Source organism: Zalophus californianus, chromosome 8, assembly GCF_009762305.2.
Source record: "Zalophus californianus isolate mZalCal1 chromosome 8, mZalCal1.pri.v2, whole genome shotgun sequence".
NCBI lineage: Eukaryota > Metazoa > Chordata > Mammalia > Carnivora > Otariidae > Zalophus > Zalophus californianus.
The window spans coordinates 110,473,006-110,498,078 of NC_045602.1; the positions used below are offsets into that span (position 1 = coordinate 110,473,006).

Below are 25,073 nucleotides of genomic sequence, written 5' to 3' on the forward strand. Positions count from 1 at the left end.
AGACTTCCCGAAGGACTCAAGTGGAAATACCAACTAAATGCTATGGCTCTCGCTAAGACACTGCTCTTACAAGCTGGGCCCATTCTCTTTGAGGCTCAGCAGAGAGCTCGTGGCAGCCTCCTTTTTGCATGATCATCTCCTTGGGGCTGGACCTTTGAGCCCAGTATTGAGAGGTTGCCGGTAAAGGGAGACTCCAGAGGCTTCTCAAATTGAGAATTGTATTTCCTGAATGTGGCTTTTATTTTCATTTATAGGATTCTTGGAGGAATGCTGTGATATAAGGCAGGGTTTTCTTTTGCCCCTAGAGTGGCCTGGTTCCATTTGGCTTACTGCAGCAGTGGGGCAGTGGTGTTGAGCTTTGATATCCAGTGGAGTTGTTGTTTTTAAAATCAATATATTTTTGGGGCACCTGGGTGGCTCAGTCATCAAGCGTCTGCCTTCGGCTCAGGTCATGATCCCAGGGTCCTGGGATAGAGCCCCACATCGGGCTCCCTGCTCAGCAGAGAGCCTGCTTCTCCCTCTCCCACTTCCCCTGCTTGTGTTTTCTCTCTCGCTGTGTCTCTCTTTGTCAAATAAATAAATAAAATCTTAAAATATATATATTAAAAAAATTAAAAATAAATAAAATCAGTATATTTTGAAATGATAAAATTTTAGAAATAGAGGACAGAGTGGTGATTGCCTGGAGTTAGGGATGGGAGTGGGATGCAGGAGGAAGGTGGGCGTGGTTATAAAAAGGCAGCACAAGGGATCCTGGCGATGTTGGAACTGTTCAGTGTCTTGACTGTGGTGATGGATATAGAAACCTACACAGGTGACAAAATTGTCTGGAACTTAAGCACACACACGCACACACACACACACACACACATAAAACTGGGGAAATCTGTATTTTAAAATATTAATTTTAAGGAATTTGAGAGATTGTATTTCTTTATACTCCAGAATACTGTAAAATCATTCTTTAGATTATTTAAAATATTTATAAACAAAGTCTCTCTCAAAACAAAAGTTGAATTAATCTAAAACACATGCCCAAATTGTAGGCTTAAATTGCAAACATAAAACAGAGGCCAAAGGACACTTGAATAGGATATCTGTTGTTTAAAAAGAAAGAAAGTTAAAGTCCTGCAGGAGTTTGGTTTTGTTTTGTTGTTTTGCTTTTATTTTTAATAAAGAGAGAACTGACAAGAAAGAGGCAAACATGAAAAGCCAGGTTTTTTTGCCTTCATCGTGCATTCGAGGCAGTTTAGCCAAAGTGGTCAAGTACAAACTCTGGTAGCTGGAGCAGTGTGTTTCCTTCTGTAGTGAGGCCTGCTTCCTCCTGTTTGGAGTCCCTGGCCAGGATGATTATAGGGCAAGGGCTGGGGAGGGAGGGAGGGTCTAGAGGCCTCCCTGTCCCAGCACGTACAGTGAGTGACACCAAGAGCCTCTTCCCTTGCCATAGCAGTTCCTGGTTGCAGTGCCCAGATGCACTGGTCTCACCAAGGACTTTGGGGCCTATTTTCACTCCAACCTTTTTCCATTGAATGGAATGCTCTGAAAACCTGGAAATTCTCTAGCCACTCTCTCTAAAGGATAATCCATGGTATTAAAATGACCAAAATCTGCAGGATTGGTAAATCTTTCAGTTCTTTTCGGTCCTTAAAAAATGAGTCTCTAGGCTCATACCCAACATGGAAAATAAAAAGCTTCCAAAATTTGTTTTTAGAAGAGGGGGAGAGCTAATGCTTAGGAGCAAGGCTGGGGCGCTTAACCGGGAGAGTTAAATCTGGTAAACATGACCACAGAGATTTGGGGTAGTATATAAGCTTCAGTCGGTTCCGCTTAACAAGTACGCATGAGGCCCGGCAGTGCAGGCAGTGTGGGTGGTTCTCCTGCATCCAGGCCTAACCAGACATTGCAGAACCAGGAGAAAGAACCCCATGTGGCAATACACACATGTGCCCAGGCAGGGGGAGAAACCAGGGAGCAGAGGGCTCACTCTAACAGCTCTCTGGCTGCCAGGCCCTCATGGGGGAGCTCTAGAACCGGGCACACCCTATTCTTGATTGAAGCACTGCTAGTTGGTCGGAACTCAGGCAGACCTGGGGGTGGGGGTGTGAAAATTGTGTCCCGGATAAAGCCAAGGGCTGTTTTGCACGTGAGTTATTTGTAGGAGCTCAGGAAGTGGCTCAGGCAGGCTGTACCTATCCCCCCAGGCACCACCACTAGCTTCCCAAGGGCCCAGGCCCATATGATCAGCAGGGCTGCCTTCAGATTTTGCCTTCCCTCCTGTAGGAACTGACCTTTTGGTGATAGGCTGGGTCAGTTGGGAAAATGTTCTCTACAAGGTAAAGAGTGGAGGCCCCTTCTTGGAGTGGCCATGAGTCTACCCAGGATTGAACATCCAGTTCATTCATCTGTCCTGTTTAGGCACCACAGATTATACCATTCAACAACCACTTTATGTTATTACCGTAGAGACACACTATAAACAAACAAATGAGAAAATACAGTGTATGTAACTGATGTTCAGTGCCGTAGGGAAGAATTGGGGCGGGGGCAGGTTGTGCAGAAGGAGGGTTGCTATATCACATAGGCTGTAGGAAGTCAGAGGATACCTTTCTCAAGATGCCATTTGAGCAGAGAACTGAAGGGAGCAAGCCTGGCAGACATTTGAGGAAAACAGCATCACAGGAGAGAGGACAGGGAGTGCCAGGGTGGAAATATGCCTGGCATGTTCAGGGAAGAGCCAGGAGGTCACAGTGGGCAGACAGAGTCAAGTAAGGGAAGGAATAGTAGGAGGAAAAACTCCTCCCATATAGAAGTCAGATCACAGACAGCCGTGGGGGCTGTTGTACGGGCTTTAAAAGCTTTGACGCTGAGTGGGATGGAAGCCACTGACTCAGTGGCTTAGCACGATCTCTCTGGCTTCTCTGTTGAAAACAGGTTGGGCAGGGGTAGGGACAGAAGCAGGGAGGCCAGTGAGGAGGCTGTGGGGTAGTCTGTGCAAAAGATGATAACAGTCTAGATCCAGTAGTAGTGGGAGAATGTGAGCAGCAATCTTATTCTAGTTATGTTTTGAAAATTGAGAAAAAATGGAGTCAGTGACGACTTCAAACAAATTTTTTGGCCTAGCAGCTGAAAGAACGGAGTCCCCTCTGCTGAGAAGGACAAGGCCTTGGGAGGGACAGGCATGGGAAATTGAATCATGAACATGTTAAGTTCTAACTGAAAATATTAAATTAGCTCAATACAAATTTTAGGATTATTTGTTCCATTTCCTTGAAATTGGCTCTGGAAGTCTGGAGTTTGGAGAGAGTTCCAGGCAGGAAATAGAAATGCAGGTGGGGTTTGACATGCATCTGCTGACCTACAGGGGTGCTCCCTGTTTCTCTCCTGTCTGCATGTTCTGTGAGGCAGAAGGAGAAAAAAAGCTATTAAAGGAAATAAACCAACCCAAGAGCTCCTAAAATTATTGGAAAACAGGCCTAAGGACACCAAGCCCGACCCTTGGTCGCCAGGGTCATCTGCAGGCGTCCCTTTACTCCTGGAAGTGGTGGGGGATTCTTCCACCCACCCTTGCACAGTTAGGAGTACTAATGAGGTTTGGGGATGCAGAAACATTGTGGAATGCAGGGAGGGGCTCTAAATCTTTAAGTGGGGTGACCCCAACGAACCCAGTCACAGGCTCCTTCTTGTGGTTTTCTTTCCACCCTTGCTCACTCAGCCCCTCAGCATTCTGCAGCCCCAGTCAGTAGGCTAATCTTTCTCTTTTTTCTCCCAGCTACACAGATGTTATTGATGTCGTCCAGGCCCTGCAGACCCATCCAGACTCAAAGGTCAAGTCCTCCTTCACCATTGGTGCCGTCACGGTGTGCGTGGAGCCCCTGAGCTGCTACATGGAGCACAGGTACATGCTTCAGACCCTCCGCAGCCCACAGGATGTGCTGGGTTTAAAGGTAGAGAAAGCGATTTTCTTCCACCCACCGGAAGGAAACACATGATTATGTGTGTTTGTCTTTTGGAATGCATTAATCTACCTTATATATAATGAATGCTCAATTGTTGCTTGATTAGTGCTAGGTTCTCAGAAGACACGTAGACCGAAGCCTCTCACCACTTTTGTGCACTGAAAAGTTGTCCATCTAGGGCAGTGGGACTTGAAACATCTTCTCCCCGAAAGAAAGAATGCCCATGACAGCCTTTTCTTTTCCCACAGGGGAGGTGCTTTGTTTTCCAGGTACTTAGAATATCTCATAGATAATTTTTCATATGGTTAAGCCTTTTTTTTTTCCAGATTTATTTATTTGAGAGAGAGAGAGAGAGAGAGAGAGAGAGTGTGTGTGTGTGTGTGTGTGTGTGTGTGTGTGTGTGTGTGTGTGTGTGAACAGGCAGAAGGATGGAGAGAGAGAATGTCGAGCAGACTCTGCTGAGTGGGGAGCCCAACGCAGGGCTTGATCCCACAACCCATGAGATCACGACCTGAATTGAAACCAGGAGTTGGCCGCCCAGCTGACTGAGACACCCAGGTGCCCCAATGGTTAAACCATCTTAAAACTGTCTTACCTCAGTTAATGACATTCGTTCTCATTACTAATAGGTGAACTTTGGTTTTTTTAAACTTTGGAAGTAATATAACAGCAACAAGGAAAATTGGGTAATAATTGGGGTGCCTGGGTGACACAGTCGGTTGAGCATCTGCCCTTGGTTTTAGCTCAGGTCATGATCTCAGGGTCATGAGATCCAGCCCTGCTTGGGGGAGTCTGCTTGAAAGATTCTCTTCCTCTGCTCCTCAGCACACTCACATGCACATGCTCTCACTCTCTCTCAAATAAATAAATCTTTGAAAAAAAAAAAAAAAAGAAAATTGGGTAATAATTTACCCATAATCTGGGGTGGCTCAGTTGGTTGGGTGTCTGCCTTCAGCTCGGGTTGTGATCTCAGGGTCCTGGAATCGAGTCCCACGTCAGGCTCCCTGCGTGGCGGGGAGTCTGCTTCTCCCTCTTCCTCCGCCCCTCCGCCCTACTCATGCATGCTGTGTCTCAAATAAATAGATAAAATCTTAAAAAATAATAATAATAATTTACCCATAATCTCACTAACTCAATGTAACTATTATCATTTTTGTAAATTCCTTGCCTTTTTTATCTCCATTTTTTACAGTTATGGTATACATATAATTTTATATCCTTCTTAGATTAACATATAAACATATTATGTAACTTAACATATATTTGTTCTAATATCACAATGGTAATTGCATTTTGATTAATTATAGTCATTATGTGTGTGGATGGACATACTTTTTTTTTTAAGACTTTCTTTTCTTTTTGGGGGCGCCTGGGTGGCTCAGTCGTTAAGCGTCTGCCTTCGGCTCAGGTCATGATCCCAGGGTCCTGGGATCGAGCCCCATATCGGGCTCTCTGCTCAGCGGGAAGCCTGCTTCTCCCTCTCCCACTTCCCCTGCTTATGTTCCCTCTCTCGCTATGTCTCTCTGTCAAATAAAGATTTTATTTATTTATTTGACAGAGCGAGAGCGAGAGAATGAGTGGGGGGAGCGGCAGAGATAGAAGCAGACTCCCTGCAGAGCAAGGAGCCCAACATGGGACTCAATCCCAGGACCCTGGGATCATGACCTGAGCTGAAGGCAGACACTTAACCGACTGAGCCACCCAGGTGCCTGGACATGCTTGTCTTAACAGTTTCCCTGCTGTTAGTCACATATGTTGTCTCCAGCTTTTCACTATTATAAATAATGCTGTGGGAAAATCTCTATCCATATGAATTTCTCAAATTTCAGATAATTTCCTTAGAATAGGTTCTTCAAAGAGATATTAATTATTTGCATGATCACTTTTATAACTCTATTCGCATTTGAAAATTGCTTCTTGAGTGGGTTTCCCAGTTCACACTGCCCCAGTGGTGTCTGGAAGTATCTGTTTCATCATCAGAGCTCTTCTCACTGGGGCGAGTTTCAAGCACTCCCTTGTCCCTTCACAGAGCTATTTGACTTCCTGTCCCTTTAGCCCAGTGGGATGTATCCCAGGTCTGTAATCGTGTGGTCTTTCTGGCTAGTCCAAAATACTTGTATCGGCTGGGAACTGATTGATCTACCCTTCAACCTTCATCTGAAAGAGCTCCCTTCCTATTTGAGTCCCAAGTTGATATTTTTAGATTTCACATATAAACTCCATTAGAGTTTCTTCCCTTACCACCTCGACTGATTTCAAGAAACATCTTCACCATTTCTCTTCTCTTTAGCTGTGACTTAGGTTCTGCTTTCCCATAAAAAGCCAAGGTGTTCTGTTTTCCTTTTGTCTTAGGTTACGTTATTGTAGTGAATGCTGAGCATCACCACTGTACTTTGGACTGCCACATTGACTCTTCCTAGCAGTCATATTTCTTTTCCTCGAGCTTTTTGTTTGCAAATGACATATCCTTGAGCTTTTATTTAAAGATGAACTAAAGGGGCACCTGGCTGGCTCAGAGGAGTATGTGACATCTCAGGGTTGTAAGTTTGAGCCCCACATTGGGTGTAGAGATTACTTCAAAATAAAATCTTTAAAAAAAATAAAATAAAACGGGTGCCTGGGTGGCTCAGTTAAGCGTGTGCTTTCGGCTCAAGTCATGATCCTGGGGTGCTGGGATCAGGCCCTATGTCGGGCTCCCTGCTCGGTGTGGAGCCTGCTTCTCCCTCTCCCTCTGCTGATCCCCCTGCTTGTGCTCTCTCTCTGTCAAATAAATAAAATCTCTTAAAAATAATAAAATAAAACAAAGATGAACTAAAGCAGGAGGTTTAATGTGTGACTAGATACTACCATTTAAAAAAGGTAGGAAAAGATATTAAGCAAACAACAGATGGGAGGTTATACTTCAGAAGAATTAGCCTAGACAATGAGTACTCTGCTGCGCTGTCAAAAAAAAAAAAATTGTTTTTAAGGAGAAAAGGAGTTAACAGGGTAGGTGGGAAGAGCTCAAAGAAGAGATATAAAAGGTCTGGGGAAATGGGATCTTCTTGGGGGGGGTAATGTAATGTTCTAAAATTGAATTATGGTGATAGTTGCACAATTCTGTAAATTTACTTTAAAAATCATTGAACTACATACACTTAAAATGAGTGAATTTTATGATTTGCAAGTTATACGTATACTCAATAAAGCTGTTAAAGAGAAAAGATCAGGGGGACAAAAAAGTTTAGTTAGCAGAAGCAGATGGAAAATGAACTGCTAGAGCCCTAGAAAGAAAACAGACAATAATAAAGCCACTATAGCAATGAAAATCTCAAAGCAGAAGTAGAATAGACACTGCAAAGACTTAAGTCTGTGTCAGAGAACCTCAAGCTTGAGAAAATAACAAAATGAAGAGGAAAAATAGACAAAGAAATGAAGATCATTAGAGAAAAGAGAGGGACTAAGTCTGTAGAATACAGACTTAGCTTTTGTGAGTACAGAAACCATTTCTGTTTAATGCTAATGAAATATCGTTGAATAATGGGTTTGCCAACATGTGAAGAATAAGGGTCCTTAAGAGAATTCAAATAAAGAAATAAGTGAGAAATATATAAAAGGGCTAAAGATGAGCATATAATCTATTTAAGTATAGAAGTAAGGCTATATCATGTATGAATTGGGGTCGTGGAATATAAAAATTAACTAATAAAATCATGGGTTTTAGAACTATGAGTATACTAATTTCTTCAGGGTTTTTTTCATACTGGGAGATCAAAACTATTAGGTCAGTAAGTCATAGTTACTGATTTGCTCATATTTTTAGGAATTAATGAGAAATTTCCAAGTTTACCTTTGAACTCCTTCCAGAAAGTAATTTACTATAGTGGTTTTACTAATGCTCTGTTGGAAAACTAATGATTAGTCCCTGCACATGGGCTATGCGCTGTTACATTCCATGTGTAAGAGGTACACATGAAATAGAATAAGAAAATTGTGGCACCCATGATCAAGAATAGAAAGTTATTAAATAAAGTTAAGCCCATTCCATTAAAAAAAAATTGAATGGCCAGTGTTAAACCCATAAATTAAAAAAGAAAAAAGAAAAAATTTTTTACATGGCCAACTGTGGAAAATTTAAAATACGGCTATAGTGAAAACAGCCCCTTGCCCCTTCCATCAAGAACTGAAGAGTTGAATCTACTTCTTATACTTTGAGTTTGGGCTTGAGCATGTGACTTGCTTTGGTCAATGGGACAGCAAGAAGCAAGAAATAAGCAGAGGTTTAAAAAGCATTTACCGGGGTGCCTGGGTGGCTCAGTCGTTAAGCGTCTGCCTTCAGCTCAGGTCATGATCCCAAGGTCCTGGGATCGAGCCCCACATCGGGCTCCCTGCTCGGCGGGAAGCCTGCTTCTCCCTCTCCTACTCCCCCTGCTTGTGTTCCCTCTCTCACTGTGTCTCTCTCTGTCAAATAAATAAATAAAAATTCTTTTAAAAAAATAAATAAATAAAAAGCATTTACCCACAGGGGCTTGCTCTCTGTGTCTCTGAGAGCTGAGACCACCATATGAAGAAGCCTGGACTAGGCTGATAGAGGATGAGAGGTCACGTGGAAAGATAGGCCTAGCTTCCTCCATCTGAGCTGAGACCCCAGTTGGCTGTGAGTGAGACCATCTCAGACCATCAGCCCCAGCTGAGCTGCCCAAGCCAAAACAACTGCCCATCTAATCCACAGAATCATGAGGAATAAATACATCATCGTTATTTGAAGCCACTTTAGTTTTGGGGTGGTTTATTACATAGCAACAGTGTAGGAAAATAGGTACATTCATACAGTGTTGGTAGAAATATAAAATGATATAATCTGTTTAAAGACACTTTTGGCCATTCCATTGCTATAAGTTTGTATAGTTATATTTGTACAAATATTCAAAAGATACATATGTGTAGGGGAGTTTGTTTCAGATGGAATTCTTAATTCTAAGCAGTAAAGCCTACTCCAGTATGGTTTGTTTTCTTTTTTAAAGATTTTATTTATTTATTTGACAGAGAGACAGCGAGAGCAGGAACACAAGCAGGGAGAGTGGGAGAGGGAGAAGCAGGCTTCCCGCTGAGCAGGGAAGTGGTTTACTATAGTGGTTTACTAATGAGGCTCGATCCCAGGACTCCGGGATCATGACCCGAGCCAAAGGCAGACGCCTAAACAACTGAGCCACCCAGGTGCCCCTACTCCAGTATGTTTTAATGGAAAGGGATTTACTAAAGGACATTATAGCTTACAGAGTCTCCAGGGTGGCCGGGCTGTATTGGCTAGGCAACCAGGAGCAATGCTCAAACCTCTTAGGCCTGCCCTGATAGGGGGATATCTCAGCCACTTCCTTCACCAGAAAATGGGGTCTGGTTACCGTACATGCTCTCACTCACCTTGCTCACTGCCAGTGGGAGTCTTGCAGTAATCTGGTTGGTGGAACTTAGATCACATGCCTGCACCAGACTGCAAGAAAGGCTGGAAAAGTAGTTTTGTGCTATTTACAAAAGAGATGGACTGGGGCACCTGGGTGGCTCAGTCATTAAGCGTCTGCCTTCGGCTCAGGTCATGATCCCGGGGTCCTGGGATCAAGCCCTGCATTGGGCTCCCTACTCAGCGGGAAACCTGCTTCTCCCTCTCCCACTCCCCATGCTTGTGTTTCCTCTCTCACTGTCTCTCTCTCTGTGTCAAATAAATAAAATCTTAAAACACACACACACACACACACACACACACACAAAGAAAAGAGATGGACTTCCTAAGTTCAAGCCTAGGAAAGTTGTTTAGAAGTCCTGAGCAGGCTGAAACATGACAGATGTGCTCTGCAATGTTCAAAACAACACTGTTTATAATACCAGGGCGCCTGACTGACTCAGTCAGTAGAGCATGTGACTCTTGATGTTGGGGTTGCGAGTTCAAGCCCACATTGGGTGTAGAGATTACTTAAAAAATAAAAATCTTTACTAAAAAAAACCCCCACTGTTTAGGGGTGCCTGGGTATCTCATCAGTTAAGTGTGCAACTCTTGATTTCAGCTCAGGTCAGGATCTCATGGTCATGAGATCGAACCTGTGTCAGCCTCCGCACTCAGCATGGAGTCTGCTTGTCCCTCTCCCTCTGTTCCTCCCCCCACCTCTCTCTCAAATAAATAAATAAATAAAATCTTTAAAAAAGAAAACACTTTATTGGGGCACCTGGGTGGCTTAGTCGTTAAGCATCTGCCTTTGGCTCTGGTCATGATCCCAGGGTCCTGGGATCGAGCCCCACATCAGGCTCCCTGCTCCACAGGAAGCTTGCTTCTCCCTTACCCACTCCCCCTGCTTGTGTTCCCTCCCTCATTGTGTCTCTCTCTGTCAAATAAATAAATAAAATCTTAAATAAATAAATAATAAATAAAACACTTTATTATATCAACTGGAAATAATCCAAATGCTCATTAGTAAGACTTAGACTGGTTAAATTTGGGAATATTCATATAATGGAATACTATGCAGGCATTTAAAAAAAGTAAGTAGATTTCTGTGTACTAACACATAACAATGTCCACAATATATTGTGAGGTGAGAAAAGTAAATTGCCAAAACAGTATGTACTTTTTAAATGTTTATTTGTATGTGTATAGGAACTGTCTAAGAGAATACATACCAAACTATTAATGGTAGTTCCTTCTGGGAAATGGCCATTTCCTTGGAGACAAGTTCTGGTTAATGAGGAAACCATTTTGATATTTTGTAGTATGCATGTGTACTGCTTTTTAAAAAATATAACAACTTTATTGAAGTATAATTCACATGCCATAAAATTTACTCTTTTAAAGTATACAATTCTGGGGCGCCTGGGTGGTTCACTTGTTAAGTGTCTGCCTTTGGCTCAGGTGGTGATCCCAGGGTCCTGGGATCCAGCCCCGCATCGGGCTCCCTGCTTGGCAGGAAGCCTGCTTCTCCCTCTCCCACTCCCCCTGTTTGTGTTCCCACTCTCACTGTGTCTCTCTCTGTCAGATAAATAAAATCTTTAAAAAAAAATAAAGTATACAATTCAGGGGCTTGGTCGGTTAAGCATCCGACTCTTGATTTCGGCTTGGATCATAATCAGGGTTGTGAGATCAGGCCCCACGATGAGCCCCACATCTGTCTCCACACTGAGTGTGAAGCCTGCTTAAGAATCTCTCTCTCGGGCGCCCGGGTGGCTCAGTTGGTTAAGCGACTGCCTTCGGCTCAGGTCATAATCCTGGAGTCCCAGGATCAAGTCCCACATCGGGCTTCCTGCTCAGCAGGGAGTCTGCTTCTCCCTCTGACCCTCTTCTCTCTCGTGCTTTCTGTCTCTCATTCTCTCTCTCTCTCAAATAAATAAATAAAATCTAAAAAATATATATATGTTTTTAAAAAAAAGAATCTCTCTCTCTCTTTCCCTCTGTACCTCCCCCATCTCCACTCATGCTCTATCTTAAAAAAAAAAAAAAAGTAAACAATTCAGTCACTCCCTATTTCTTCCTCCTCCCAACCCCTGGCAGCTGTTAGTCTACTTTCTGTGGATTTGCTTATTCTGGACATTTCATATAAATGTAATCATGTAACATGCAGCCTTTTGTGTCTGGCTTCTTCTACTTAGCAAAATGTTTTCAAGGTACATCCGTGTTTTAACATGTGTGAGTAACTTCATTCCTTTTAATGGCCAAATAATATTCTATTTTATGGATATACCACATCTTATTTATTCATTCATCATTTGATGGACATTTTGGGGGCTATTATAAATAAATTATAAATGCTAGAAACGTGTGTATAAGATTTCATGTGGTCATATTTTTTGTTCTCTGGGCATATACCTAGGAGTAGAATTGCTGGGTCATATGGTAACCATACATTGAACTTTGAGGAACTGCAAACTGTTACCTAAAGCCACTACACCATTTACATTCCCACCACAGTGTATGAGGATTCCAATTTCTCCATGTCCTCACCAATACTTGTTATTTTCTGTCTGTATTGTGTAGAGTGGTATCTCCTTGTAGTTTTACTTTGCATTTCCCTAATACTAATGATATTCAGCATCTTTTCATTTGCTTATTGGCCACTTGTATGTTTTTTTGTAGAAAAGTCCATTAAACTCTTTGCCCATTTTTAAATTGGGCTGTCTCTTTTTTTTCTTTCTTTTTTTTTTTTTTTAAGTAATCTCTGTACCCAACATGGGGCTTGAACTCATGACCCCAAGATTAAGTGTCACATGCTGTACCAACTGAGCTGGCCACGCGCCCCTGGGTTGTCTCTTTTTGAGTTGCAAAAGTGCTTCGTATATTCCGAATCCAAGTCCTTTATAAGATACTTGATTTGCAAAAATTCTCTCCCATGGGTTATCTTTTTACTTCCTAGATGGTATCCTCTGAATCACAGTTTTCCATTTTAATGAAGTCCAGTTTATTTTTTCTTTCATTGCTTGTGCTTATGGTGTTATATCTAAGAAAGCATTACCGAATCCAAAGTCACAAAGATTTATCCCAGTGTTTTCTTCTAAGCGTTTCATAGTTTTAGCTCTTATATTTAGACCGATGTTCCATCTTGAGTTAATTTTTACATACAGCATGAAGTAGGGGTCCAACTTCATTATTTCAACATGTTGATATCCAGCTGCCCCAGCACCATTTGTTGAAAAGACTTATTATTTCCCCATTGAATTGTCCTGGCACTCTTGTCAAAAACCAATCCACTGTAAATGTGAAGGCTTATTTTCTGGGCTCTCAGCAGTATTCCACTGATAGACATGTCTGTCCTTATGTCAGTAGCACATTGTTTTGATTATTGTAGCTTTGTCGTAAGTTGTGAAATTGAGAAGTGTGAGTCCTTCAACTTTGTTCTTTTTCAAGATTGTTTTGACTATTCTGAGTTCCTTGCATTTCCATGTAAATTTAAGGATCAGCTTGTCAGTTCCTACAAGAAAAGACAACTGAGATTTTGGTAGGTATTTCAATGAATTTATAGATCTGTTTGAGAAGTATTGCCATCTTAAAAATATTAAGTCTTACAATCCATGAACCTGGCTCAATCTTTCCATTTATTTAGGTCTTAAATTTCTTTCAGTGATGTTCGTGTACAAGTCTTATGCTTCCTTTGTTTAATTTATTCCTAAGTATTTTGTTCTTTGTGATGTTATTGTAAATGGAATTGTTTTCTAAATACCATTTTGGATTGTTCATTGGTAGTATATGGACATGCAACTGATTTTTGTATATTGATCTTACATCCTACAATCTTGGCTGAACACATTTGTTAATTCTGTTAGTGTTTTGTGTGTACTCTTTAGGATTTTCTATATACAAAAGCATGTCATGACTATGGAGAGATAGCTTTACTTTTTTCTTTCCAGTCTGGATGCACTTTGTTTTTCTTGTCTAATTCCCCTGACTAGAACCTCCAATATAATGAGTAGAAATAGCAAGAGCAGATATCCTCTCTTGTTCCTGATCTGAAAAGGAGAACATCTAGTCTTTAACCATTAAGTATGATGTTAGCTGTGGGTTGTATATTGCTTTTATAATAAGAAAAGATTTTTTGAGACTCAAGTTTTTAAAACTTAATTCAGTGTTTTTGGGGGTTTTTTGTAAAGTGGCTACCTTAGCAAAAATAAAATTTACATCATTGCTTCCAGATTATGGTTTAAAAAAACAGGTGGGAGCAGAACATAGTAGGGTGTCTTTTTCCATTCTGTGAGGTGGGGATTAGTGCGGCTTCTTTAAGGGTGGGCTAAGTTTGGATTCAGGATGAGTCTATGTGAGATTTGTCTGGTATTTTTATTCTAGTGGATTTCATTCAGTGAGTATCTGTTGGGTCGGCTGTGTGCCAGGGACCATTCTAATCATTGAGGGGGCAGCAAGGAATAAGTCATCCCAGATCTCTGCTCATGTGGTATCTGCAGTTTTGTGGATATGCATGTAGGAATTGTGGGGCCCATGTTTTGGGACAGATTGGATCAGTATTTACTAGAATTTTATATAAATCATGGAGTGGGTTGGCACACTACAAAATGCAGGATACCATCCTTATGTGAGGCTTATAATCACAGTCGTTTCTGTTACTTAGAGGAAGAGCTGGTCAATAACCTGTATATACCTTGTATGTACATTTTAATGAACTCATCTGCTCTATTTAAGAGTCCTATGCCAGGCACTCTTCAAAAATACTAGTTTAAAAAAAATACTACAGTTTATTTTTTTTTAAAGATTTTTTATTTATTTATTTGAGAGAGAGAATGAGAGAGAGTACATGAGAGGGGGGAAGGTGAGAGGGAGAAGCAGACTCCCCGCTGAGCAGGGAGTCTGATGCAGGACTCAATCCTGGGACTCCAGGATCATGACCTGAGCCGAAGGCAGTCGCTTAACCAACTGAGCCACCCAGGCGCCCAATATACTACAGTTTAGTAGGGAGGATGATATGTAGAGAAGGAAAGCAGAGAGCCAACATTTATTTTGTGCTGTTTGTTTTGCTGTGATACTTTACCCCTCTTAATCCTCAAAATACCCCCTTAAGGTAGGCATCATTACGATGTTTTACCATGAGGGAGCTGATGCTCAGAAAAGTTAAATATATTTTCCAAATGCCACACCAATGACATGTACCCAAATAATCATGATTGAGGTAAGAGGTGCCATAATAAAAGATTTGATGCAATTTCGTAAGAATTATAAAGAAGTAATAATAACCCCTAGTTGGATTAGGAAAGAAAGCCAACATGAATTTGAGGGACAGAGATGCCAAAGATGCCAAGATATGAGAAATTGCATTCCAGTTTTTTTTAGAGAGTCATGTATATGTGCAATTCTATGTGTTCTGAATATTTTCTTTGTAGCCGTCAGAGGTTTAAAGCATGAGCATCCAGCCTGTGATTGGATAAGATGCCTTGAGGGAGAACTTTGCTTGTCTTGTCTAAGATGTCTGTGGTGTGAATTGCTGTGGGCTGCTGTGAGGAAGCAAGCAGGGTGCTGAGAAGGGCCTTTAAGGGCATGTACTATAACCACAGGCACTGATGGGGACAGACAGTTTCTAAGAATGTGTTTGTGATGTGTCAGGCCATTCAGACTGAGTGCAGTGAAGTCAGTGAGTTCTCTTCTTGGGAGATTCCAGTGTTGGATGGATGTGTCTTCCCAGTTCCAGGGCTCTTGATCTTGCTCAGAGCACATGGGGGTTTCTCCTTGGAATTCCTCAGAAACTATGAAGGAGTCAGGCAAGAGAACTACAGCAACAGTCCAAAGTGGTATTCATCCAGCTCACTTACCTACCAAATTTGGTTCCAAATGGTATTTTCAGAAAGTAAATAGAAGGGTGAAAACTTGCCACCACAAAGGAGATTGCAGGAGAGAAATTCCCCCCTGGTGATTTGAACATCATTACTACCTGCGCCTAGACCAGCAACAATTCAGAAGTGTGGCTTCAGCAAGCATCTCATTTGTAGGGAAAGAAAACATGGGAGCTCTACAGTACTAAACAGACCTGGGTCCGTACATAAGTCCTCCCACTTTCTAGCTTCGTGTGAGACCTTGGGCAAAGTGCTTAGACTGCTTAGCTATTGTAAACACACCCACTCTTCTCAGCTTGTAAGTACCCAAGGCATCGAGTAGATATGAGGACAGAACAAGACTGTACATGAGAACTGCTTGCACGGTACCCAGAGGAAGAGCTTGATAAAAGGCAGTTATTCTCATTCGTGTTAGCTATCTTCCCTAAGAAGCGTACTATGATGCTTTAGGAGTTTAAAAGCACTTGAGAGTGTGAGTTTTTTCCTGCGTTAGCTAACTAACTCACTCTTTGAATCAGTCACTCTCAACCTGCTTCATCTGTGATCCAATCAGTTTCCTGCTATTCGTTCACCATTAGAGCTCAGAATGGGGTTGAAGGGGAACCAGGATTCCAGCATGCACATAAAGGGAAGCATGGCAACTTTAGTACTGAAGACCCCTGGAAGAGTTAGGGGAATATAATTTCTTCTCATTTTCCTTTGAAATTTCTCCTTTATGATCAGTACAGTGTCTCTTAAAAAAACAAAAAAACCTGCTTTCTTTTCTATTTCTTGTAATCTAGAGACTAGGCCTCTATCCCCTCTTCAACATTCCATCAAGAGTTGGCCACATAAGGACTGCTTCTGTGGGGTTCCTGGCTTAGAGAGCTTTGGTTCAAAGCTATGAAAACCGATTCTTTTTTTTTTTTTTTTTAGTAAAGATTTTATTTATTCATTTGAGAGAGAGAGACAGAACACAAGAAGGGGGAGAGGCAGGGAGAGAGGGAGAAGCAGACTCCCCACTGAGCCAGGAGCCTGACGTGGGGCTCCATCCCAGGACCCTGGGATCGTGACCTGAGCCGAAGGCAGACGCTTAACTATCTGAGCCCCCAGGTGTCCCGAAAACCAATTCTTGCTGCTTAGTACTGCCTGCCACTTGCCCCATTGAATAAGTCAGCTTGGATATTCACATTTTTGTGGGAAATAATAAATAACAATTCTGACATTAATGGTTTTTAAATATTTCTCTCTTTTTTCCCCCTCTAGATTTCTCTTTCCTAAATGTCTTGACCAGTGTTCACAAGGTAAGCAATATGTTTTACTTCCTGCTTTTTTGCATGCCTTTCAAATTCTGTTTAGATGTAACAGACTTTTCTTCATCTCCTTCCTCCTATTCTAAAATCTAAAACAAACAAAATTGGTCCAGGGAAACCTTTGACATCTTTTTCTTTTATCATATTTGATAGGCAGATTTCTTTCTGAGTTTGTCTCTTAAGATGATAAGCTGCCATGACAACAGCTCTCCTGAGCGGGGCTTAAGTCTGCCCTGGCCTTCCAACTAATATCAGTGGACTGAAAAGGTATTAGGTATTCCTAGCCTCTGGATCAACAAGGTCTTGATGCACTTCTCCTGTCCCATGAATGCACAGTATGGTCCAGTAGGACCTTCTCCCTTAATCCCCTCCTATATACACTGGAATTTTCCACACCTCCTTGGTAGCATTTAGAAAAATCCATCCATCCTGTAGGTTACATTCAACCTTGCATTGTTCTCCCATCTGGCAACCCTGGAAGTAGCACTTTTTAGTCGTATTAACTATAGTGCCTGGAGACCCAGAATAAATTCTGAATTTCCTGCAGTGATGATAAAATGCTCATTGTTGTCAGAAGACCTGGGGTCTGAGCTTCCTGAGCCAGCCCAGCAAGAAGAAATCAGACAGAAGAAAATAACTTGGTGTCCCCAGCACAGTTTTACCCTGCTGATCCCATTGCCAGTCCGCAGGGAGCGGAAACAACTGAGCATACCAGAGCTATTGTCTTGGGAAACAGCTGAGCTGGGTGCTGCACAGGGCAGGAGCCGGGTCACTGGAGGGAGGAATGTGTGTGTTGGACTGCCGCTCCAGGGAGTCTCAAGTCCAGCTTTTAGAGTCTTTTGTTGCTTTCCAGGCACAGCACCCCAGAAGCAGAGTGGAATAGAGGAGGCTGGGTCCACCCACAGTATCCACTCCACGTAGATGAAGGAGGTTTTATGGTGGTTGGGTCTGTAGAATGTTGTGACAGACTAGATGTGGGGCATGAGTTGGAGAAAGAGGTATTTAGAGCTCTAAGTTCCAAGGTTGGGAGGTTGGGAAGGTTGGTGGTATCTGTCCTTGAGATATAAAGCAAAGGCAAAAACATAGATAACCAAGGATCACTGTCTGGTCCTTGGATATATGTTTGCAAGTCATGGTCAAACCCAAGGGTGTGGGCTATAGTCATCCCCTGTCCACCACATGATTATTGCCACCCTAATGCACCTTGGCTCCTTGGCACTTTCTCCCTCCGTGCCCCTTTTGTTTTTTTGCACACAGCACAGATAGTCAGACTGCCCTAGCCGAGAGCCTTGGGGAGGTGCTCTGTCTTCATTGTCCATGAACCTGAGTTCTCTTCTTGGGAGGAAAGACCTTTTAGGCCAAGACAGACTGGATTCTCTCTGGCACTTGGTAGACAGATTTCATTAACACTGCTTCCTTACTCAGTGTTCAAAGGCAACTTGTATCAGATTCTGTGCATGTGTAAAGATAGGGATGTGGGCAGATAACCTTGAGGCCATGGATGATGTTTTTCTAAACTCCAAAGGACTTGTAGAGTGACAGTGTCTTAGTAGTTATCTTCCCCTTGCATCTGGGCCCAAAGGACCCTATGAACTGGTCTGACCTGGCTCACCATGGGCATGGGCTGTCCAGGGAGGGAGGAAATAAAAGGCAAGTATTTCTTTTATCCTCAGAGATTTGGTGACTAGCTTGGCAGTGGGATCTGCCACCAGTAGACAAACACTTCATGTCCCGAGGGAGCATATTGCCTCTCTTTGCTCCTGTTCATGAGTCAGGCTCCCTGATTCATTGCTTTGACAACAAAGGATTGTTTTACAATGAGAAAGGACTATATTGCAGCCCCAAGATGATGTGTGTTACAGAAATCAAGGATTAGGAAATAATCTCAGAGCTTAAACAGCAAACAAGACTCAGTATAATGCTGATTTGAGAGAAGAGCAAAGACATTTTCTACCATGTCCTGCTTTTGGAAGTATCTAAGGGTGGATAAAACAAACTTTGCTTTCTCCTGGGCTTCTGGAGGCCTTTAGCCCAGACTGGGACAGTCAGACCTTAGAGGTGTTTCTCCACTCTGGGGAATGGGCAGGCCAGGCTGTCCACTCACTCACATCCCAGACTGGTAAGACCATGGCCAAATGTGGGTATCCATTCTTTGATACGGAGCAGAAGGAAGCTCCTGGCCCAAGCAAGATGAAACGCCCACAGTGGCCTCTTCATCCTGTGCTCCAGATAACTGCTGTACCTGCCTCACAGATGGCATTTCCTCTTGGCAGGTGGTAGTTTGCATAGCTGGCCTAAGGAATGCTGAGGATAATCCTTTTGCTTGTTCTCCTATAAAGCAAAGCCCCTTTTCTGTGTCCAATTCCTGACCTAGAATCCCAACCCCCCAGGGTGTATCTACATGATACTGGTGAGGCAGACAGGACTCTGGGCAAGGTGTCCCTCAGAGATCCATACCCCAGCCTTTTCCGGAATAGGCCAGGCCTATGCTTGTGATCCTGTTGCACACAACTTAGGTTGCCACATTTACAGTAGTCTGATTCTCCAGTTTCTTTTGCCCAAGAAGATACCCCACAGAGTCCTAGGACATTGATAGGTCTTCACTCAGCTTTTGCTGACTCCTCACTGCAAGATCCATCACAGCCATTCTTGTCTCATGGAAATCTCGTGGGCCTCTTGCAGGATCCGGCTCCCATGTTTGCCACCTCTGGAATGTGCTGAGCCTTCTAGAACTCTGCTTTGCTTCCCCCACTATGCTACATTCTGGGCCTGGCCTTCTGATCTTGCCTCACTCCATTTCCAGAGGCCCCAGTCAGGCCCTGGTGCAGCCGTAGGACATGGATTTCTGGCATTAGGCTCACCAGCCTCATCCTCAGTGCTTCCCCTGCAGCCTCCAGAGTGACCTTTCTAAATGGGACTGAGTGCACAGACACAACCAGTGTCACCTTCATTAGGAGCCTTCCCTGACACTGTGGCTGAGAATGGTCCATCTTAGTGTTAAAGCTTCTGAACAGAAATTTTTAAATGTTTTAAAATAGAATAAACAAAATGCTGGCATATTCTCCATTTGAATTCTTCAGTCTGTGCCATTACCACAACTAGGTTATACATGGAGACCTTGAGGATAGAGGTTTTGTGTGGGAGAAGCTCTTAAGAAAACGTGATTCTGTATCTTCTTGTACACTTGCATATGCATAGACTATCTGAAAAAGCATACCCAAGATCTGGTTGTCAGTGGTTGCCTCTGGGAAAGAGAACTAGGACTTGGGGTGCCAGAGGAGGGAGGAAGAAGCTTGGTTTGAATACCCTTTTGTACCTTATGAATTTTCTACCAAAAATGTGTATATATTGGTAAGTCTTAGAAACCTTTCAGATGGCTGTCTGATGAATGGGATTTGCTCAGACTTAGAAGTGGGAAAAATTCTGGCATGTGGGTGCCCACAGCTTAGCTGCTTAGGCAGCTGCACTGGACATCAGGTTGCATGTATCTTTTATGACACTTGATTCATTCATTCACTTATTCAGCAAATCTGTATCTAGAGCCTGCTTCAGCCCAGTCCTGGGCGGTTGGGGAAGGCTTCTGGAAGAGGTGCTATTCAAATTGTCTATAGCCTGAAGGAGGAGTTGGGCCAACAAAGAGGAGGGGAAAAATGGTTCCGGGCAAAAGGACCAGCAAGAGCGAAGGCCTGATGGTGACCAGAGCACACCTAGGGCACACACCAGAGCACATGATATGATCAGATTTTCTGTTTTTGAAAGAGTACTCTGACTACAATAGTTAGAATGAATTATAGTAAGAGAAGCCTGGAAGTCCACAGAATAAGCAGTGACCTAGCAAAGAGACTAGCAGCCTGAACCAGACAAATGGTAGCAGGGATTGATAGTGGATGATGGATCCAGGAGCTGTTTAGCACTCACCAGGCCAGGAGGAGGACTCAGGTGTCTCCACAGCCCACATTTGGGGAACTGGGCAGCCTTTCACCAAGTGACAGGAGGAAGCAGAGCTGCACTCACCACTTGGATGTCAAGGAAGGCTGTTGAAACTCACCCTTGAATCCTGAGAGGTCTCTCAAGCACTGTGCAAAGGCCTAAGGTCAGCTTACTAGCTGAGCACTACCAGATACCTGAGAAGAATAGAACCTACATCTCAGAACCAAGGAACTGATAGATCCCCAAACTGTTCATAAACACTTAGGAAGGAGGTTCTGTGCTCAGCAGGTGAATTGTAAGTCCTGATGTCTGTGGTCCCAGTCATGTGGCATAACCTTCGTATGTATCCTTTCCCCATAGTAACATGTGACCATTGGCATGAAGCTCCTAATCCCTGCTCCCCGGTCATGAATTGAATGCATCCAGACAGTTTGTGAGGTCAGATTCCGTCTTTAGCATTTTTATTTATTTTTTAGTATTTTATTTATCTATTTGACAGAGAGAGAGAGCAAGAGAGGGAACACAAGCAGGGGGAGTGGGAGAGGGAGAAGCAGGCTTCCCGCTGAGCAGGGAGCCCGATTCAGGGCTCGATCCCAGGACCCTGGAATCATGACCTGAGCCGAAGGCAGACGCTTAACGACTGAGCCACCCAGGCGCCCCCAGTCTTTAGCGTTTTTAGAACACTTTTTTCATTAGTATGAGTGTCGAGAGGAAGGAAGTATGGTTTACATCTGCCTCAGACTAGAGGCAGGAGCCAAGGATCCTGGAAGTTGCCTTCCATCTAGTGATGGCCACTCATCTGAACCATGGACTCGGCAGCCTCACTGGTGGGAGTCACATGACCTAGCTTCCTGCTGGTGCCATAGCCACCCTTGTCTGTCTGAGAAATGGATCAGTCCAGGCCCCTCAGTGTCCGTGTAGAGGTCTCATTCTTAGGCTGTTGCTCCCCAGACAATGAGGGTGGTGGGGATGGTGGTGGCCATTATGTTGCATTTAATGAGTTCTTACTATCTGTAGGCCCTGTGATAAGTATTTACTGATAACCTGCAGGTATGTGTTACTGTTCCCATCTAACAGAGGAGGAAATTTGGCTTAGAGAGAAAGTTGAGCAATTTGCCCCTGATGTCATTCATTAGTAATTAGTGGAGCCCCACATTCAAACTCATGGTCTGCCTGGCTCTAAAACCCATGCTTTAATTTTTACATTATGCTATCTTTTTACATATATGAAGAAGATAAATAAGACTGTGAGTCCTGTATTTTAAATACCACCTGTGTTATTCATAGGAGCTTTTATAGTTTAAAGGAGGGGAGAGAGCAGAGTCACATGAAGGATTGAGATGGTAAGGTAATAGGGAAGATTTTAACAAAAAAGTAAGCTTTACCAAAATTAAAAAGTTAAAGAGCTTAAGCAAAAAAAACAAGGTGCAGAACAGTATAATATGCCACTGTTTGTGGGGGGAAAAAGGTATACCCACAATTACTTGTGTGTACACAGCACATCCTGGAAGGAGATCTGAGAATCTGATAACGGCGGTTGCCTCCAGGGAAGGAAACTAGACGGCTGAGGAGGAAGGGGGGTTATTTTCCTCATGAATCCTTCTTTGCATTGTTTGAGTTTTGCCCTCAAAAACTAAATACAGCTGATTTTTTTTTTTAAACTAAACACTCAGCTTAATTAAATAGTATTTGTACAGAGTCCTCTATACTGAATATTCATCATTCAGGATCCCACAATTACAAGGTTACTTAGGACAGCCGAAGTCTCTGTAATTTAGAGATAACCACTTATGAACTATTTATAAAAGCTAGCCTCTCCTATTAAAAAGATTTTAATCTTAGATATAGAGTTAATGATAACACCCATGAGAATTCTATTACAAAATAGAATATAAATGTTGAAAATCTTGAAAACCTATAAATGAAATTCTATTTAACAAAGAATTAGGAGGCAGCAAGAGATACTCTCTCTACATCTTCCAAGGTGGGAGATCAATAAAGTTTAGAGCTGTAAAATCAAGTTATGAAGAGTGAGTCATACTCTTAGTATGTAGTTAGTTGTAAAGACATACACTGGGAGGGACTAAAATTACTAATGTAACCAACCAGAATGTGATGGCGAAGTGGGAAGAACACTTCTGAATATTCCAGTTTCCCCATCTGTCACGTAGAAAAGCCAATAGGCATTGTCTAAAAGTGATATTATAAGAAACAGTGATTTAGATCTATCAAAAAGTTATAAGGGGGGGCGCCTGGGTGGCTCAGTCAGTTAAATGGCTGACTCTTGATTTTAGCTCAGGTCCTAATCTCAGGGTCATGAGAACAAGCCTGGCTTCAGGCTCTGTGCTCAGCCCGGAGTCTGCTTAAGATTCTCTCTCTCTCTCTGGGTGGCTCAGTCGGTTAAGCAGCCAACTCTAGGTTTCAGCTCAGGTCAGGATCTCAGGGTCCTGGGACTGAGCCACCCACTGGGCTCTGCACTCAGCAAGGAGTCTGCCTCAGGATTCTCTCTCCCTCTGCCCCTCTCCCCACTCTCTTTCTCTTTTGTGTGCGTGCGCACTCTCTCTCTAAAATGAATAAATTTTTTTAAAAAAGATTCTCTTTCCCTCTCCCTCTGCCCCTCCTCCCTGTGCTCACTCACTCACACTCTGTCTAAGATAAATAAATCTTTTTTAAAAAATTAGAGAAAGAACAAATTTTTTTAATCTTTTTTTTTTTAAGACTATTTATTTGACAGAGAGAGAGAGGGAGAGAGAGCACAAGCAGGAGGAGCGGGAGAGGGAGAAACAGGTTCCCTGCCCCCAAGAACAAGAAATTTTTTAAAAAATAGTTTATATTTTAAAAGATTGAGGGGTGCCTGGGTAGCTTAGTCATTGGGCATCTGCCTTTGGCTCGGATCGTGGTCCCGGGGTCCTGGGATCGAGCCCCGCGTCAGGCTCCCTGCTCGGCCGGGAGCCTGCTTCTCCCTCTCCCACTCCCCTTGCTTGTGTTCCCTCTCTCGCTGTGTCTCTCTCTGTCAAATGACTAAATAAAATCTTTAAAATAATAAAAAAAAATAAAAGATTGAATCTATAAAAGAGGTCTAGCTGCCAGTATGTTAAAGCAACATTATGGGGTTACAATCAGCAAAATCCAGACGGCAGAAATCTACAGGACACAGCTGTTCAACAAATAAATTACAAAGAAATGAGACACCGCAGATTGAAAGAGAATTATGAGATGTATCAATGAAATATAGTGTGTGGACTTTCGTTCCTGGTTCAAAAAAATCACCTCTAAGAAAATATTCATTGTTAATTATTAATTTTTTAAATATACTGAAGTATTTTTGGATGAAAGAATAGGATGTCTGGGATTGACTTCAAAATCATCCCGGGGAAAGGGGCAAGGGCTGGCATGTGATATGGAAGAAATGCAGTTAGCCAAGTGTTGTTAATTCTTGAAGGGTGATGGGCACATGGGAGTTCATTGTACCACTTTCAAAATTTTTGGATATGTTTGAAATTTTCACAGTATTAATAAGTGAATAAAAATGGTTGAATAACAAAAATGCAAGTGATCTTATGGTGGAAATGGTGTATATGCTCTGATCATAACTATGTCAAAACAGGAATGAGTATGGAATTATAATTATGTTGGCATGGTAGGATATGATAACTTCCCTGATTTCCAAATTCTCTGTAGCATAGATTTTCCTTCTATGTATCCATGAAAGCTTGGGAGGGATTTTTACCCACTCCACAACCCCTCATTGCCGGCACCACTCTTCCTTACTGTATGACTGTGTGAATATCTGTGTTAGCACTTATCTTAGAATTGTAGGTCCGTGTGAGCAACTCCTTCCTGTGCACTCTTTGAGAATCTCATGGTGAGTGCCTGACGTATGGTTTGTGCTTGGTAAATGTCTGTGGTCTAAACTGGTGATGGTGTCTGGCACGGGTTCCGGAAGAGGTTAAGGACAAGGGATGTGGGAAGGGCCCTTTGATGAAGAAGCTCCAGGAGAGTTTCCAGCTGGAGAGCAGAATTGAGAAAGTAGAGGAGGGTAAGAAGTGAGGCAGCTGCAGGCTTGAGGCCATTCACTCCAAGAAGTGGCAGTGACAGACAGGGGAGCAGGTGTTGGGGGTCAGGGGTGTCTGCATAAGAGGGCTACTGGAAGGGATGATCAGGAAGGGAGCAGAGGCTCACATTGTGTGAGCCCTCAGCCCCAATCAGACCTCCGAAGCCTGAACCGTTCTTGGTTTTATTCCCCAGGCCTGGTGAGTAATGTGGTGTTTACCAGTCACACCACGGAGCAGAGGCACCCTCTCCTTGTCCAGCTGCAGAGCCTCATCAGGGCTGCCAGTCCTACTGCAGCCTTCATTCTTGCAGAAAATGGGATTGTCACCAGGTAAACTTACCAAGATTACTTCACCCTGTAGGACTAGCCACTTTCTCAGATGCAGCAAGCACTCTGACTATGGCCCACAGTGTCTTTCTCTTGCATCTAGGACCTGCACATTTATAGAAGTGCTTTTGATGTTATGTAAAAATCAGCAAGAGGACCCCATGTGTCAGTATCCTGTACTGTTTTGAGATATTTTGTTGTTTTTTTTTTAAGATTTTTAAAAAG

The 25,073-nt window shown here is 42.9% G+C and overlaps 1 protein-coding gene across 6 annotated transcripts in view; it reads left to right on the top strand.

The window, feature by feature from the left end:
- Positions 1 to 25,073, top strand: part of C8H20orf194 (chromosome 8 C20orf194 homolog) — a 129,695-nt gene that overhangs the window by 89,261 nt on the left and 15,361 nt on the right. For all 6 annotated transcript variants that reach the window (XM_027621146.2, XM_027621143.2, XM_027621144.2 and 3 more), the window contains 3 exons: positions 3,770 to 3,895; positions 16,491 to 16,528; positions 24,716 to 24,851. In XM_027621146.2, coding sequence (XP_027476947.1) covers positions 3,770 to 3,895; positions 16,491 to 16,528; positions 24,716 to 24,851 — 300 coding nt within the window. The remainder of the gene's footprint in view (positions 1 to 3,769; positions 3,896 to 16,490; positions 16,529 to 24,715; positions 24,852 to 25,073) is intronic.